Below are 12,951 nucleotides of genomic sequence, written 5' to 3'. Positions count from 1 at the left end.
ATTGATTTATATACAATAATCAAGTGACTGGATTATAGTTCTAAAACTCATTAAAGATCAGCCATCCAGGGAAAATCTGCATTATCTTCTATGGCCTTATACAGAATATTTGTAGTAACAGTGCTGAAGGATGAGTCTGTATTGATTTGGTGTTCTTTGCTCTAATAGCATTCAGACTTGGTTGCATTTCTTTCCCAAATAACTTTTTCAGTATGCAGTCTCCTAGTTCAATCATCTGTTTTGTATTTGCATGTAAAATCTTGTTTATAGGATCTGCAGATTACTGTGTCTAATACTGAGCATCATTGTTCCATAAATATGTTTTATTTTTATTATATAAACCATTGCAGATATATATTTCATTTCAACATTTACTTTATATTTTTCCCCTATTTTTCTCCACTTGTAAGGTTTTATTTGCCAGTTTTATAGAAGCTGAGGTCACAGAATCACAGAATGGTTAAGGTTGGAAGGGACCTCTAGAGATCATCTAGTCCAACTCCCCTGCTCAAGCAGAGACCCCCAGAGCGTGTGGCACAGGTCATTCTTATGCAGAGTTAAAGTTCTGTTTTAGTTTTTTTGAGACTTAGTATTCACAACTATTTTTGTCCTGTGCATCTGGGTGATATAATCAGCTTGCTGACTGAAGCTGTGTGAACTTGTGAATTGATGCAGCTTGGCAGAAAAACTGAGCTACATTACATAGAAGCTGTTGTACATCTTCAGATGAAAACTGCAAATTTTTGAGAGATTTAGCAATAGCCAAATATGAAAATGTCCTGTGAAACTCAGGACATGAATGTAGGCTTGGCTTTCATACTTGAGCTTTGTAGGTTGTGTCTTTCATGAGCTTGATGATAGTCTCAAAGATGCACGTTTTAGCAGAGACATAGATTTTAATCTCATTTCAATGAGATTTCATTTTGCTTTCTAATGCTGTGGAGCCCATAAAGACCCTAAAGAAAAAGAATACAAAACATTGCTGAAGCATGTTGAAGTTGCTACTCTACAGTTTTGGATGAACTTGAACTAAATTGCCTAAACTACTTTTGACCTTCATCTGGTCTTTATAGGAAGGTAAACTCACTTTTGCGTGTGCCAGCTTCTCTTGATGTGACTTGTACCTTTGGCTCTCTGAATTGTTTTTCCCACTCATCTGCAAAAATTAGCTAAGACATGATTGATATATTTATTGAGAAACTGCAGTGCAGAGTGCATGTTGTAAGTAAAATAAAACTACTATACTGACAAATTTAAGCTTGTGAATTTAGTGCACCTCCTTTTCTCTGGTAATAAGATATTACCAGACAAATATTTGCATGTGTCTCCAGAGCATTCGTGGTTTTATACAATCTTTTTGATAGAATAATTATTAGTCATAATTCTACCTCATGAGGATATCTGTAGTGTGAAAAGGTCTTTATAGAAAACTTGAGGAAAAAATATTTTTATATGGTTTTGATTAATTCCTCTGTCAGCTACTTGCATTCTAGGAAACAATATTGCACTGTGATGGTTGGATCCCATCCCTTATATTTTAAGTTGATTAATGGAACAGAAAAGCTGAAAAGGAATAATCTGATGGTTGAAGTGTTATCTATTCTAAGGAGTTGGTTTTTTTGTGTATGTGTGTGAGAAAGTGATCCTTACCATCTCTCATTGAATTGCAGTAGCCTAAGACATTTTTGTTATTAAGTAGTTATTCATTCTCTAATGTTGTGTGCTGCCTTATGTATTTTACCTGAGAATAGCATGTTCTTCTTTAGCCTGAATCCATACAGCTATGATGAGAACTGTCTCAGCAGTAGTGAAGACCACATCCCACTGGCTGCCTTGCCTTTGCTGGCTATTTCATCCCCACACTACCAGGATGCAGTTGCCTTGGTGATTAGCAGAGCCAACCAAGTTTATAACGAATTTCTCAAATCTGCAGATGGGGCTGGTTTTAATGGTCAGGTAGGACTCTGTTCTGCTACAATGAAGTATATTCCTTAGGGCAAAGCTGTTTTTTTGTTAGACTGTTTCTGATTTTTGTTCCAAAGGTTTGGGATCATAGGCAGTGCTGCAAACATGATGAAGAAATGTTGACATGGGATTACTTATATAAAATGCCTCCTCAGTGCCCAGCATGAATGAGACACTTTCGAAATCCTGTCAGAATCTAATGTGGGCTCAATTGATAGGGGATGGTACTCCTTCTCCCACTAGAACTTTATCTCTAATTTCTTATTAAATTATTGCTGTGATTCCTGGTAATGTATAGGAACCTTAGTTGTGCAACATTGACTTTGAGAATAGGAGAGAGAAGAATTGCTAGAACTTGTGGAACAGAGATTTTTATCAAGGAGAGAGATGATAGCAGCTATTTCTCCTTCAGGGGCAGGGTGAAAGGGATGGAATGAACATCCTCTGAAATGGGAGAGAGATTCTCTTGTGTACACACACACACACACACAGAAACATTCATATATATGTGTGTGTGTGTGTATATATATATTTAAAGCACTTACTGTATTCCACAAAAAAAAAATGCTCTTATTTCTTTAGGTGTGTCTCATTGGTGACTGCATAGGAGGAATTTTGGGTTTTGATGCCATCTGCTGCAATGCTAACATGGCTGATGAGAGTCAGAACAGCAGCAGGAGAGGAAGCATCAGCAGCATTCAGGTAAAGAGAGAGATAAAACTGAGACCTTAAAGATTAGTTTGAAAAGTCAGCACTCTGCCTTAGACCATCAGGAAAATAAGTTGAAAACGAACTAGTTAGTCATATTGAATTGTTTGCATCAGCCTTCTTGCTCTGACAACTTCAAGAGTTCCCATTGAAAAGTAACTTGAGCAGAGGTACTGATATATTTGTTATTTGTTCAAAGAGAGCCTTAAAATGTCCTTAAGATTTTGATGAAGTTCTGAAACTTGATAGCACTGATATGATTCTCAGAAACCACAAAGTGGATTTTATGGACTTTGAATCAATCTCTGAAGGTATACTTTCAGCGTTGTATATCTGGGTGTCTTCACATCCTACCTCCATTTTTTGTGCTACCCTGAACATGCTTATATATGCTAATAAATTTACTCATAGAAAACAGTTGACAAGCTGGAGTTTTAAACAAAGATTGCAGAATATTTGTACCATGCAAATTTCATTTTAAAAGCATAAATGTATTTTGTGATGTTGTTTGGGAACAAGCTAGGGAATAGAACTGTCCTCTGAATCTGTGGGGTAAATATCTTTGCCTGTTGAATCAACTTGAATTAATTATGAAACATGAACAGATTAAGAAGTGGTGTTCACAAATTTTGCTAAAAATGTAGCTGTACAAAGTCCCTATACAAGAAAGTTAAGAACAGTTCTGTGATAGGAATTTTTCTTTGGAAGGTCTCTGGAGGATAGATACCATTTTTAAAATAAAATACCTGTTAAAACAACAAAGGGTTCCAGTGAAGACTGTAAATAGTGAAATCAAGATATAAAGAGTCAAATCAAGATCTATAAAGTCAATGTTAGACTAAAATGTTAGTTTTATTTTTTTTTTAATTATACGTGGCTTCATCCATCATTTTATCACCCAAAGTAGCAGGCAGACAGCTCCCTCTTCCCAGCAAACACTGCAAGAGCCTTCAATTCCTGGCTAACCCCATAAAATTCCTAGTGCTCTACAGTGACAATTACAAGACCATATTGCAGTTGACATTTTATGCATATAGATAAGATCTCTCTGATTATCTCATCTTTACAGTTTTATAACAGTGATGAAGTCAAAAGGGGTCAAAATGGGGTTGAGATGAAGTCTTTGTGCTGTTCTTCACAAAATCCTGACTGTCTTCCCTGCTCTCTGTCCCGATCAGAGAGGGAAAGGTGGTCTTCATCTCTGTCTGCATGTAGTCTGCAGAGAGGAAGCCTAATGCATTCCACTCTTGCCTGGATAAAGTGAGGTCAGACGTATAAATGCAACTATGTCAATGGTAAACTTAGTATTCTGATCTCTTTCTAAGCCTTTATTTTGTTCTATTTATTCTCTGAAGAATCATACCCTCTTAGCAGAGGACTCTAGCCTGGATGGCAACAAGCGCCTCAGCAAAAGCAATATTGATATCTCGGGAATTGTGGAGGATGAGGAACCAAGCCAGTCGCTACCACGGAAACAAAGTGACTCATCCACTTATGACTGTGATACTATAACTCAACATCATGCTTTCCTTTCTAGGTAACTAGTGTTTGATATCTGAGTAAAGGAAATGAGCTTGCCATTGAAAGCAGCCTGTCAGTGTCAGAGTAATTCAGTTGTTTGTATTATTTGTGGAATATTTCTGGAAGTTTGCTTGAATTCTCTGCCTATTTCTAAAAGAAAGATATAGCTATAGATCATGGGTCTAGTTTAGACCTATTCATCTGCAGTGAGTTTTTTTAATCCTTTTTTTTAATTCAGGTGTGAGAGTTCTGAAAGCAAAACTGCTGAGCAAGTAGTTCCATTTCTTCAGTGCAGCCCATACAAATCAAGATGGGTGAAAGCTTTATAATTTTGATTATTTTTTTTTTCTTTTTCTCTTCAAGACCTCTCTGACTAAAAGCCCCACTCACAGGCTTTTCATTATTTTCCAAAGAATGAGATTATTGTTTTATGTGCTGTCATTACTCTATAAGCTCTTCCATCTATTATTAAAGATGCATAAAGATTCAGCTTAAATGGCCATGTAAGTGGTGGGTGAGAGAGTTAATTAGCTTTTCTGAATCCTTAGAAACACAGATATGATGCAAAGTTTACCATTACCTTTTGTTTTATTGTTTCTGCAACTTAGCTATTTGACTGCTTTTTACTTATTTGAACTCTTTCTTTTCTTTACATTCTCATTTCTTTATTTCATTGGGAGTGATGCAAAGGGAGAAAAGTTTTGGGGTTCCAACTTTCAGTTCTGCAACAGCTCCACAGACTTACCATTGTGCTGTAATTCAGTCTGAGTGTTTTGTTAGTGGCATTTTAAGGTAAATTTATTTTCTTGCTTTGCTGCATTCTGTATATGCATTACTTTGGTTTTGTTTTCTTGTGGTGTGTTTTTTTTGTTTGTTTGTTTGTTTGTTCCCCATGCCATGGATTATTTTTTTTTCCCTGAATAACAGCATGTGCTGAAGTGTGAAGCGTTTTCTCTCTCTCTTAATCCCCCGCCCCCCCTCGCCCCCCCTCGGTCTGTCACTCTGTATGAACAGTTCTGTGTAATGTCTAAAGCATAGAAAGCACAGTCCTGGCTTGTGTAGAGCACTTCATGCTTGAGCTACAGTACCATAATTAATAGATGAAACAGTCGTCTTATGAGTATTATGTTTTCATTTTCTGTGAACTTAAATCGAAAGCTTTATACATAGCTTTGCTTAAGCGACCAGATAAAAATGTGAATGGAAAGTAATGCCTTTTAGCCACAGCCTAAATTTTCGTGGGTTAAGTTATTGAGGAATAGCTGATACATAGACTGAAGAAGGCAGAAAAATTGCTTGGTAAGTTAGAGGAAAAAAAAATCAAAGCAAAGTTATTTCCTGTATCACACAGTATATAGAGGAAATTCAGAGTCTTCCATTTTCTCCATGTAAAATTTATGTGAGATCATTAGGCATCTCTTCTTATGAGCTTACTTAATGTAATTTACAGGTGATGTCTCAGTTTGAGTAGTGAGGTGACACAAGTGTCCTAGTCCAGTCTACTGTTGTTGCATTTCATTGTGTTACGTTATGCTTTTTTGTTGTTTTTGTTCTTTCCCTGAATGCTTTTGGCCTGGAGAGACAACTTAACTTCACTGCCAAATGCATGATCGATTTAATTCCCATATATTTTCATTTCTTTGAAATCAATCTCTGGAAGTGTCTTTAAAAACATGAGATTAAAACTGTATTAAATTATGATACTAGATGGACTCAAAAGATTGAAAGAGAAGTGTCATCTTTTGGCTGATACAGGAGCAATCTACAGAATTTCTGGCTACTGACGTAGATTGTCACATGTTGGGTAACTCGTGGGGGCTTCAGTTACCATTCTATTTAAAGTCAGTGTGGTCAACATCTCTTGCAGTTAGTTCATGCATGTTCTGAAGATATATTCTCCTCTTGTCTTTCTTGTGGCTGAACAGGACTATGCAAATGTACTGAATTTGAATGTAATTTCATCTTTAGCAGGTCTAAATGAGGGACAAGTCTTTTTTCTGTCAGTCAGGAATAAGAGATCTGTGTACCTGTATGTATGGTTTAGGAAAAAAAAAAGAAGTTGTTATAAATTAAAAGATGAAAAGCTATCCACATACATAGCTTATTTTCCCTGTAATAAATAGTTGCGTTGTCATCACCTCTTAGTTCATAGCCTAGGGAGCACATCAGAAAGAGCCTTTTTATGTATCTATATAACATACTTTGGCTGTGATTTTTTTTTTTTAATTGTGGTTTTCTTTATACAAACTGAATAGATTAGAATTTGTAGCGAAACTTTGAGAATATGGTTACATATGTCTGTACAACTGAAGGAGAGGAGAAGTAAACTAATCTTCCAGTTTAACTTTCTTAGGATTATTTTAACTACAAAGAGCTCTTGCATGTTAATAGTAGTAAATTTACTGAAGATAACCGAAATTAGAATGAATGGCTGCTATACTGCCTATCTGTCTACAATTTAATGCATATTGTTTGGATCTAGATGTAGATGCTAGAGTTTCTGTAATAAACTTGTTCTCTGGATGTTCTCTTCGTTAATGTTGAAGCAGTGCATTTTCTTTGCCCAGCATCCACTCAAATGTGTTGAAAGATGATGCAGACTTTCCTCCTGTGAATAGCTCCAGTCTCTCAGAAGTAAACCTGGGCCGATTTGAATTCGAGGTGTCTGATTTCTTCCTCTTTGGATCGCCGCTTGGTTTGGTGCTGGCCCTGAGGAGTACTGTTTTGCCTGGCCTGGATGGTAAGATCTTTCTGGGTTTAGAATACAGGCTGCTTATGTCCTTTGGAAACGGAGAGTCTCACTTAAAGAACATAAATAATGGAGCATGATGAGAGACTGGGAAGTTGGGTTAGTTCCCGTATCTAAAAGACAGAAATGTTAGGTATATGACGTTAAATTTTTTTTTTCAGGATCATCTCTGCTTACCCATGTGCAGTAAGTGTATTTTTTGCTCTACTGTTAGTCATACATTCCATGTTATGCAATATGAAGGTTATACCAATGAACAGTCCTTAAAAAAAAAAAAAAAAAAAAAAAAAAATCACCTCTGTGCTTGCTTCGGCATTGCGTCTTGTTTCTGTCTGAAATTACAGGAAAACTTGGTTCCCAAGCATGTTCATCATCAAGCATTTTTTATTTCTTCCTGGTAACAGCAAATGATCAGTGATATGAAGGAACTTTTTGTTTTTAAATATGTCTGGATTTTTTTCAGTGTTTTTAAAGGCTTGCTTTTATTTTCACAAAAGATTTATTGTGCCTTTTGCTTTCTGTTGAGATGTGGCATAGCATCTCATGAGATATAATACATTCACCTATCAGGTGAATTCTATCAGAAGACTTTGTAACACCTACTGTTGAAAAGAATGAAAAAACTGTTAACATTTTAATTAAGCATGTATTTGGCTAGTGGATGGGAGCAATGCTGCACCAGACTTTTTTTCCAAGAAAAGTGTAATGCATTTTGTCAGGATTATGAGATCAGTGCAAAGAAATATATCCCCTATTAAAAACAAAACAACAAAAAAGCATATTGTATAGCACAGCACATTTGAAAACATTGAGATCCTGCTTGTATTGAATTAATGGGAAGTAGACATAACATCTGTTGAAAATACTTTTAATCTATTTACTCTTATAGTTTATAAAGTGACTTGTAATGTGTGTGGTGGTGTAATATACAAGGTCTGTTAACTGTAATTATCCCCTAATCAATTGATCTGTGAGCTGTGACAAGATTCATAGTGATCCGAGTTCAGTTTTGCTCAGTGGGAAGTGAGTACATTGATTTTCACATAACCTAGCCGTCTTTGTATGATGACTCATTTGAGTGTAAGTTGTATCTTGGTGCTGTCCATTCGATTGAAAGAGCATCATTTTGGCCAAGGAAGTGGGTGATTCTCAAATATCCTTTGTAATCCCTGCCCAGAATTTCCAGAGGCTGCATCTCTCCAGCAAAAATCATCAACATAAGTGATTGTTTTTCTGTTATGTCTAACCTCATTTTTGTTCATTAGCTTCTCTAAGAGACTTCAGAAACTCCAATGCTTTCTGTCACCTACCCGTTCCTGCTTTCATCTAGATTTCAGTCCTCTTTTATGTAACAGGCCTATCAGATGATTTTGTTGGTAAATATTTGATATGCTGAGCACCATGGCTGTAACGTTCAATAATACATCTAGAAGGTCTCAATTTCTGTTGCCTTTCTTGCTTCCATGTGTTTCTGTGCCGTTCTTTATTTCTACCTGAACCTCTGATTATGTAGTCTCTGTAAAATTCTTTTCAGTGAAGAATATTTTTTACAGAGGGAAGAGCAAACAATTTAGTTGCGTTTCTTGTGGCTAGATGTGTGTTTTAGCTTGGAGGTTGCAGAAGACCATGTTAACCATGTTCATCCTTGAAAATGGCAAAGGGGCGACACTGAATCTTTTTCTCTCTTGTTCTCATCCAAGTATGCCAGATCCGCCCAGCCTGCAGCCAGGTGTACAGTTTCTTTCACTCTGCTGATCCTTCTGCCTGTAGACTTGAACCATTGCTGGAGAGAAGATTCCATCTCCTGCCTCCATTCAATGTCCCACGGTACCAGAGATACCCTCTGGGGGATGGAAAATCTCACCAGTTAGGTACAGTACTTGTTTTTATAGCTCCTCTTACCTGCTGTTCTCTTGAGCTTTCTCTGTCCTTACACAGTTCAAGAGGATGTGATACAAAATACACTAACCTGCTAAAAACAGGTTGGATTGTCTGGGACAGAATGGCATATCATGCCTAATAGTATGATAATGCTTAATAATATATACATTACTTTATATAATAAATAATATGCTTAATGCTAATGAATGCTTAGTAGGGAAAAATTGAAACAGACTGGTTGGCAGGGACAAAAGAGGATGGAAGAGAGAAGGAATGAGATGGCAGAAGAAATTGTGCTGTTTTGACTTTGTGAGAAGGCTCATGTAGAAAAAAGGTCACATAAGTGTGAAGCTGACTTGTAACATTACACAAGAACTGAATTTATCAGTGTGCATGTGTACATACATGTACGTTAGATTTATTTTTTTCTACAGATTTGGAAATGAATTTGGGCCTCAGCAGGATATTTCAAAAGCCATATTGGGATTCAGAGCTCAAGGCTGGAGGCTAATATGGTAAAATGGCAGTGTTTTTGTTTGTTGAAGTTGGAGATAAATATATATCATTGTGAACTTCTTCCTTGTAGTAAGATGCATGTATATGCACATGCACACTAATGTGTGCACACACACTTGTGTGTACACATTCATTTAATTTGCTTAAAAGTGTATATGGAATGCAAAACAGATGGAATCTGATTAAATCAATATTTGAAAAGCAATGGTTAATCCAGAGTTACACTGCTGTCCTTCATTAGAGATTTATTTTCATTTTGACAGCTCAAGAGTCCTTATTTTCACTGTTAGTAGAAATCACATGTCCATCATATGGTAGGACAAAGCTTTTGACGGGCTCTGTAATCAGATTACAACCTATTTCCAGCCTGGAGCATAACTGCACAAATTCAATAACAGACTGGGAACAGATTCCTATATCCAGAGGACACAGAATGACTTTCATTCAGCCTCTCAACGTCTTAAAAATTGTTGAAGTGTTGATTCATCTGTAGCTCTTTCCCACTTCTAAGCAGTTGGTTTTATTTTGCTGCCTGGTACAGAATACTGAATAAATGATGCTAGAGGAGACCTCTAGAGATAAGTAATAGCTTAACTGCTTCCATTAATAGCTTAATATTAATTAATAGCTTAATATGGTCTTCTCCATCCTAATCGTCTTTTCAGACTTTTCTGTTCATTATTTATCTCTCCATCTGCCCTGATATTCTTCACTCATAATGGAAAGTTGCTATGTAATTGTCTACGAAAGATGCAGCATGTAGCTGCAAGCAGAAGGTTGCTTTCTAAATATACACTTCTTTCATGAATCATATTTCTTTGCTTAACACTTGCTTTTATCTGCAAACGCTATTGTCAGGGTACTGAATAACCTGAAGACCTCTCCTCAGAGGATTGCACTAAGGAATAGCTAAGCTGGGAACAGTCCAAACTGAGCGGTTATGTGCTCTCTTCTCACCCACATATGTGGGGTATCTTTCAATGGAAAAGGCATACCCCGCTTCACAGTTGGACTTGAAGTTAATGTACAGCCTGGTTGCGTACATGGAAATCCCTCTGATTACTTATGCCTGTAATCGGTCGCTGAGATCTCTAAGGCCACCTTAATCTCGTATGCCGTCTTAAAAAAAAAAAAAAAAAAAAAAAAAAAAATTGCAGTAATATGATATTTCCTTCTCACTTCTCTCCAAAGTGAAAACATGGCACTGATGAATTTTATCAGCCTTGTTGCGATTGAACAAACCCTTCAGGTAGAGTGCTTCTTGTAGCAGAGAACTCCCCAAGTGATTTGGGAGTGAAGGGTGCTCTTTTTGAGCTCATCTAAGACTAGGTCAGAAGATTCTTTTCCATAGCATATAAATCTGGAAACACTGTTGGATATATTGTAAAACAAAATTCCTGAACTGTAGTGATTACTGAGTGTTCTATGAAATACCTCCATATTAAAACTCTGTGCCGAGTTAACTCTTGACTGTCTTTCTCTCTGAAGTTGGGTAGGTTTCAAGTGGGCTTGAAATCTTCCAATTTAAATGCAAGTGCTTTGAGAACATTTTTGAATTACAGAGTTTTTGTTCACAAAGGATAGATTATATTAACTATGTGTATTTTTCTCTCTTTGATACCTGGACTTGTAAAATTAATTCTTAAAATAAGAGCTCCTTGTGGTGTCTCACTCAGATGAGATATTCAGGCATGTGTCAGAGTTCTTCCAGCCATATCAACTTTTGGGAAGGGAGTAGATTGTGGAGGTGGGAAGCTGTGCTAGCATTCTTTCTCGCTTAACAATGTTAAATTTTACCGATTATGATAATCTATAGATGTTTCTGCTTATTACTCTTTTAAAGGAATGGTGTCCTTTAAAGCCGCAATCTTTCTTTATAAAGTGTTGGTAACTCCCATTATGCTCTTCTCTATGCATCAATGAGGTATTCATTGCAGTGAGAGTTTCTGAGACTTGGAAAATTGGAAGGCAATGCGTTCCAGCACTCTTGTATAAGAAATTGTACGGGAGAATTTCTGAGTCAAAAACGTGGAAGATGAGGAAAGCCACGTATGGTCATTCGAGCAGGACTGAAATATACTCAGGATACTCAGGAATAAAACAGTATATTATCAAGGTTTATGTTCTTTCCTTTTTATTCTGTGCATTGAAGTGGGTCGTCTCTTTTTTTCTGTTGGCTATGTTTTAACCTCTCTAGGAGGTTTATCCTCTACAAAAAAACAAAAACAAAAAATCAAATGCTTTTGGTCTGTATGCTCTACATCCGATTTTAGTGGTGTCTGGGCTTCTGCCTTTCCTAGGTACAGCAGGGTGTGTAGGCTGCTTCAAGCAAAATTACAATCAAAGCATTTATTGTGCCCAAAAAAAGGCAGTGAAGCTGGTGGAAGGGGTTGGAGCACAGACCTTCTGGGAGCAGCTGAGGGAGCTGGAGAAGTTTGGAGAAAAGGAGGCTTGGGCAACTTTATCACTCTCTACTGAGCAGTAGTATCTGAAAGGAAGTTGTAGTGAGGCAGGGGTCAATCTCCTCTCCGAAATAACTACTGAAAACAGGGCAAGTTGAGCCAGGGCAGGTTCAGGTTGGATATTAGGAAAAATTTGTACCCTGAAAGAGCAGTGAAGCATTGGAGCAGGCTGCCCAAGGAAGTGGTGGAGTCACCATCCCTAGCCGTACTCAAGAAACAAGCAGCTGAGGCACTTAAGGACATGGTTTAGCAGGTATGGTGTTGAAGGGCTTACGGTTGGACTCGTTGATCTTGAAGCTCTTTTCCAACCATAACGATTTTGTGATTTAAGTGCACATATATTCATACATGTGTTTCAGAATGCTGCAGGAGGGTTTGTTTTGTTTCATTAAACTCATGTTTTATAAATATTCCATAGACAATCTGTCTCTATGGAATAGAGTGGCATGAATAAATAAAATTTCTATTCTATTCAGGAACATGCAAGTCCCCTCTGAATACACTCTCCCAGGACTGCTTAGCTCTTCTAAGGAGTGCCATAAGATAACATCCCAGCATCACTATTCATTTTGGAAGGTCTTAGACAAAATGCTCAGGTATCATTAAGTTTGATGGTGGTAGGGTATGCTTTCTGTGTTTAGTCACAGTGTGCCATGCTGTCCTTCTGCCCCGAAGGTGTTTATCCATAGACATCCATGATTGAATCTTACTCAGGAAACTTACTCAGGAGAATGTCCATTAGTTTCTAAAGAGAGGAGATAGGAAAATATTCTTTTGTGTGCTTTGTTTTGTTTTTCCGCTTCTCTTATCTGCAGGTGATGCTTTACACAGTCATAGTGCTCTATTCCTTGAGAACAGCTCTTTGAACATGCCTTTTCTTCAAGAGACTTCTGAGTTTCCAAATGTACCCAGTCAACTGCAGGGAAAATCAAGGAGATCAAGCTTGGTCAGCACAAACAGTGAAACCTCGGGGTCAACAGAGAGTTTGCCGTCTACGTACCTCACCAACAGTGAGTGAGGCTTGGTTCTTGTGCTGTCTGATGCAGCCCTCTGCCTTCAACTCTTCTGTCCACAACCGTTCTGGAAAAAATTTATTTTGAAGAGGAAAACTGCTTGCTTGGCTATCTGGGGAGAATAACAACAGTGTAA

The 12,951-nt window shown here is 37.3% G+C and overlaps 1 protein-coding gene across 9 annotated transcripts in view; it reads left to right on the top strand.

Moving 5' to 3' along the window:
- PITPNM3 (PITPNM family member 3) overlaps nucleotides 1-12,951 on the top strand; it is a 57,159-nt gene that overhangs the window by 31,647 nt on the left and 12,561 nt on the right. For 7 of the 9 annotated variants that reach the window (XR_003250762.1, XR_003250761.1, XM_026047960.1 and 4 more), the window contains 6 exons: nucleotides 1,767-1,956; nucleotides 2,548-2,667; nucleotides 4,029-4,210; nucleotides 6,744-6,934; nucleotides 8,644-8,814; nucleotides 12,618-12,812. Coding sequence is in view for 7 of the 9 variants with exons in the window: in XM_026047960.1 (XP_025903745.1) it covers nucleotides 1,767-1,956; nucleotides 2,548-2,667; nucleotides 4,029-4,210; nucleotides 6,744-6,934; nucleotides 8,644-8,814; nucleotides 12,618-12,812 (1,049 nt within the window). In the remaining 2 variants the exon portion in view is untranslated. The remainder of the gene's footprint in view (nucleotides 1-1,766; nucleotides 1,957-2,547; nucleotides 2,668-4,028; nucleotides 4,211-6,743; nucleotides 6,935-8,643; nucleotides 8,815-12,617; nucleotides 12,813-12,951) is intronic. The other 2 variants (XM_026047963.1, XM_026047961.1) reach the window with 1 other exon arrangement.

Source organism: Nothoprocta perdicaria, unplaced genomic scaffold, assembly GCF_003342845.1.
Source record: "Nothoprocta perdicaria isolate Ctin4 unplaced genomic scaffold, notPer1 scaffold_50, whole genome shotgun sequence".
NCBI lineage: Eukaryota > Metazoa > Chordata > Aves > Tinamiformes > Tinamidae > Nothoprocta > Nothoprocta perdicaria.
The sequence above is the reverse complement of the archived record's forward strand: the minus strand, read 5'-3'. Positions and strand labels throughout refer to the sequence as shown.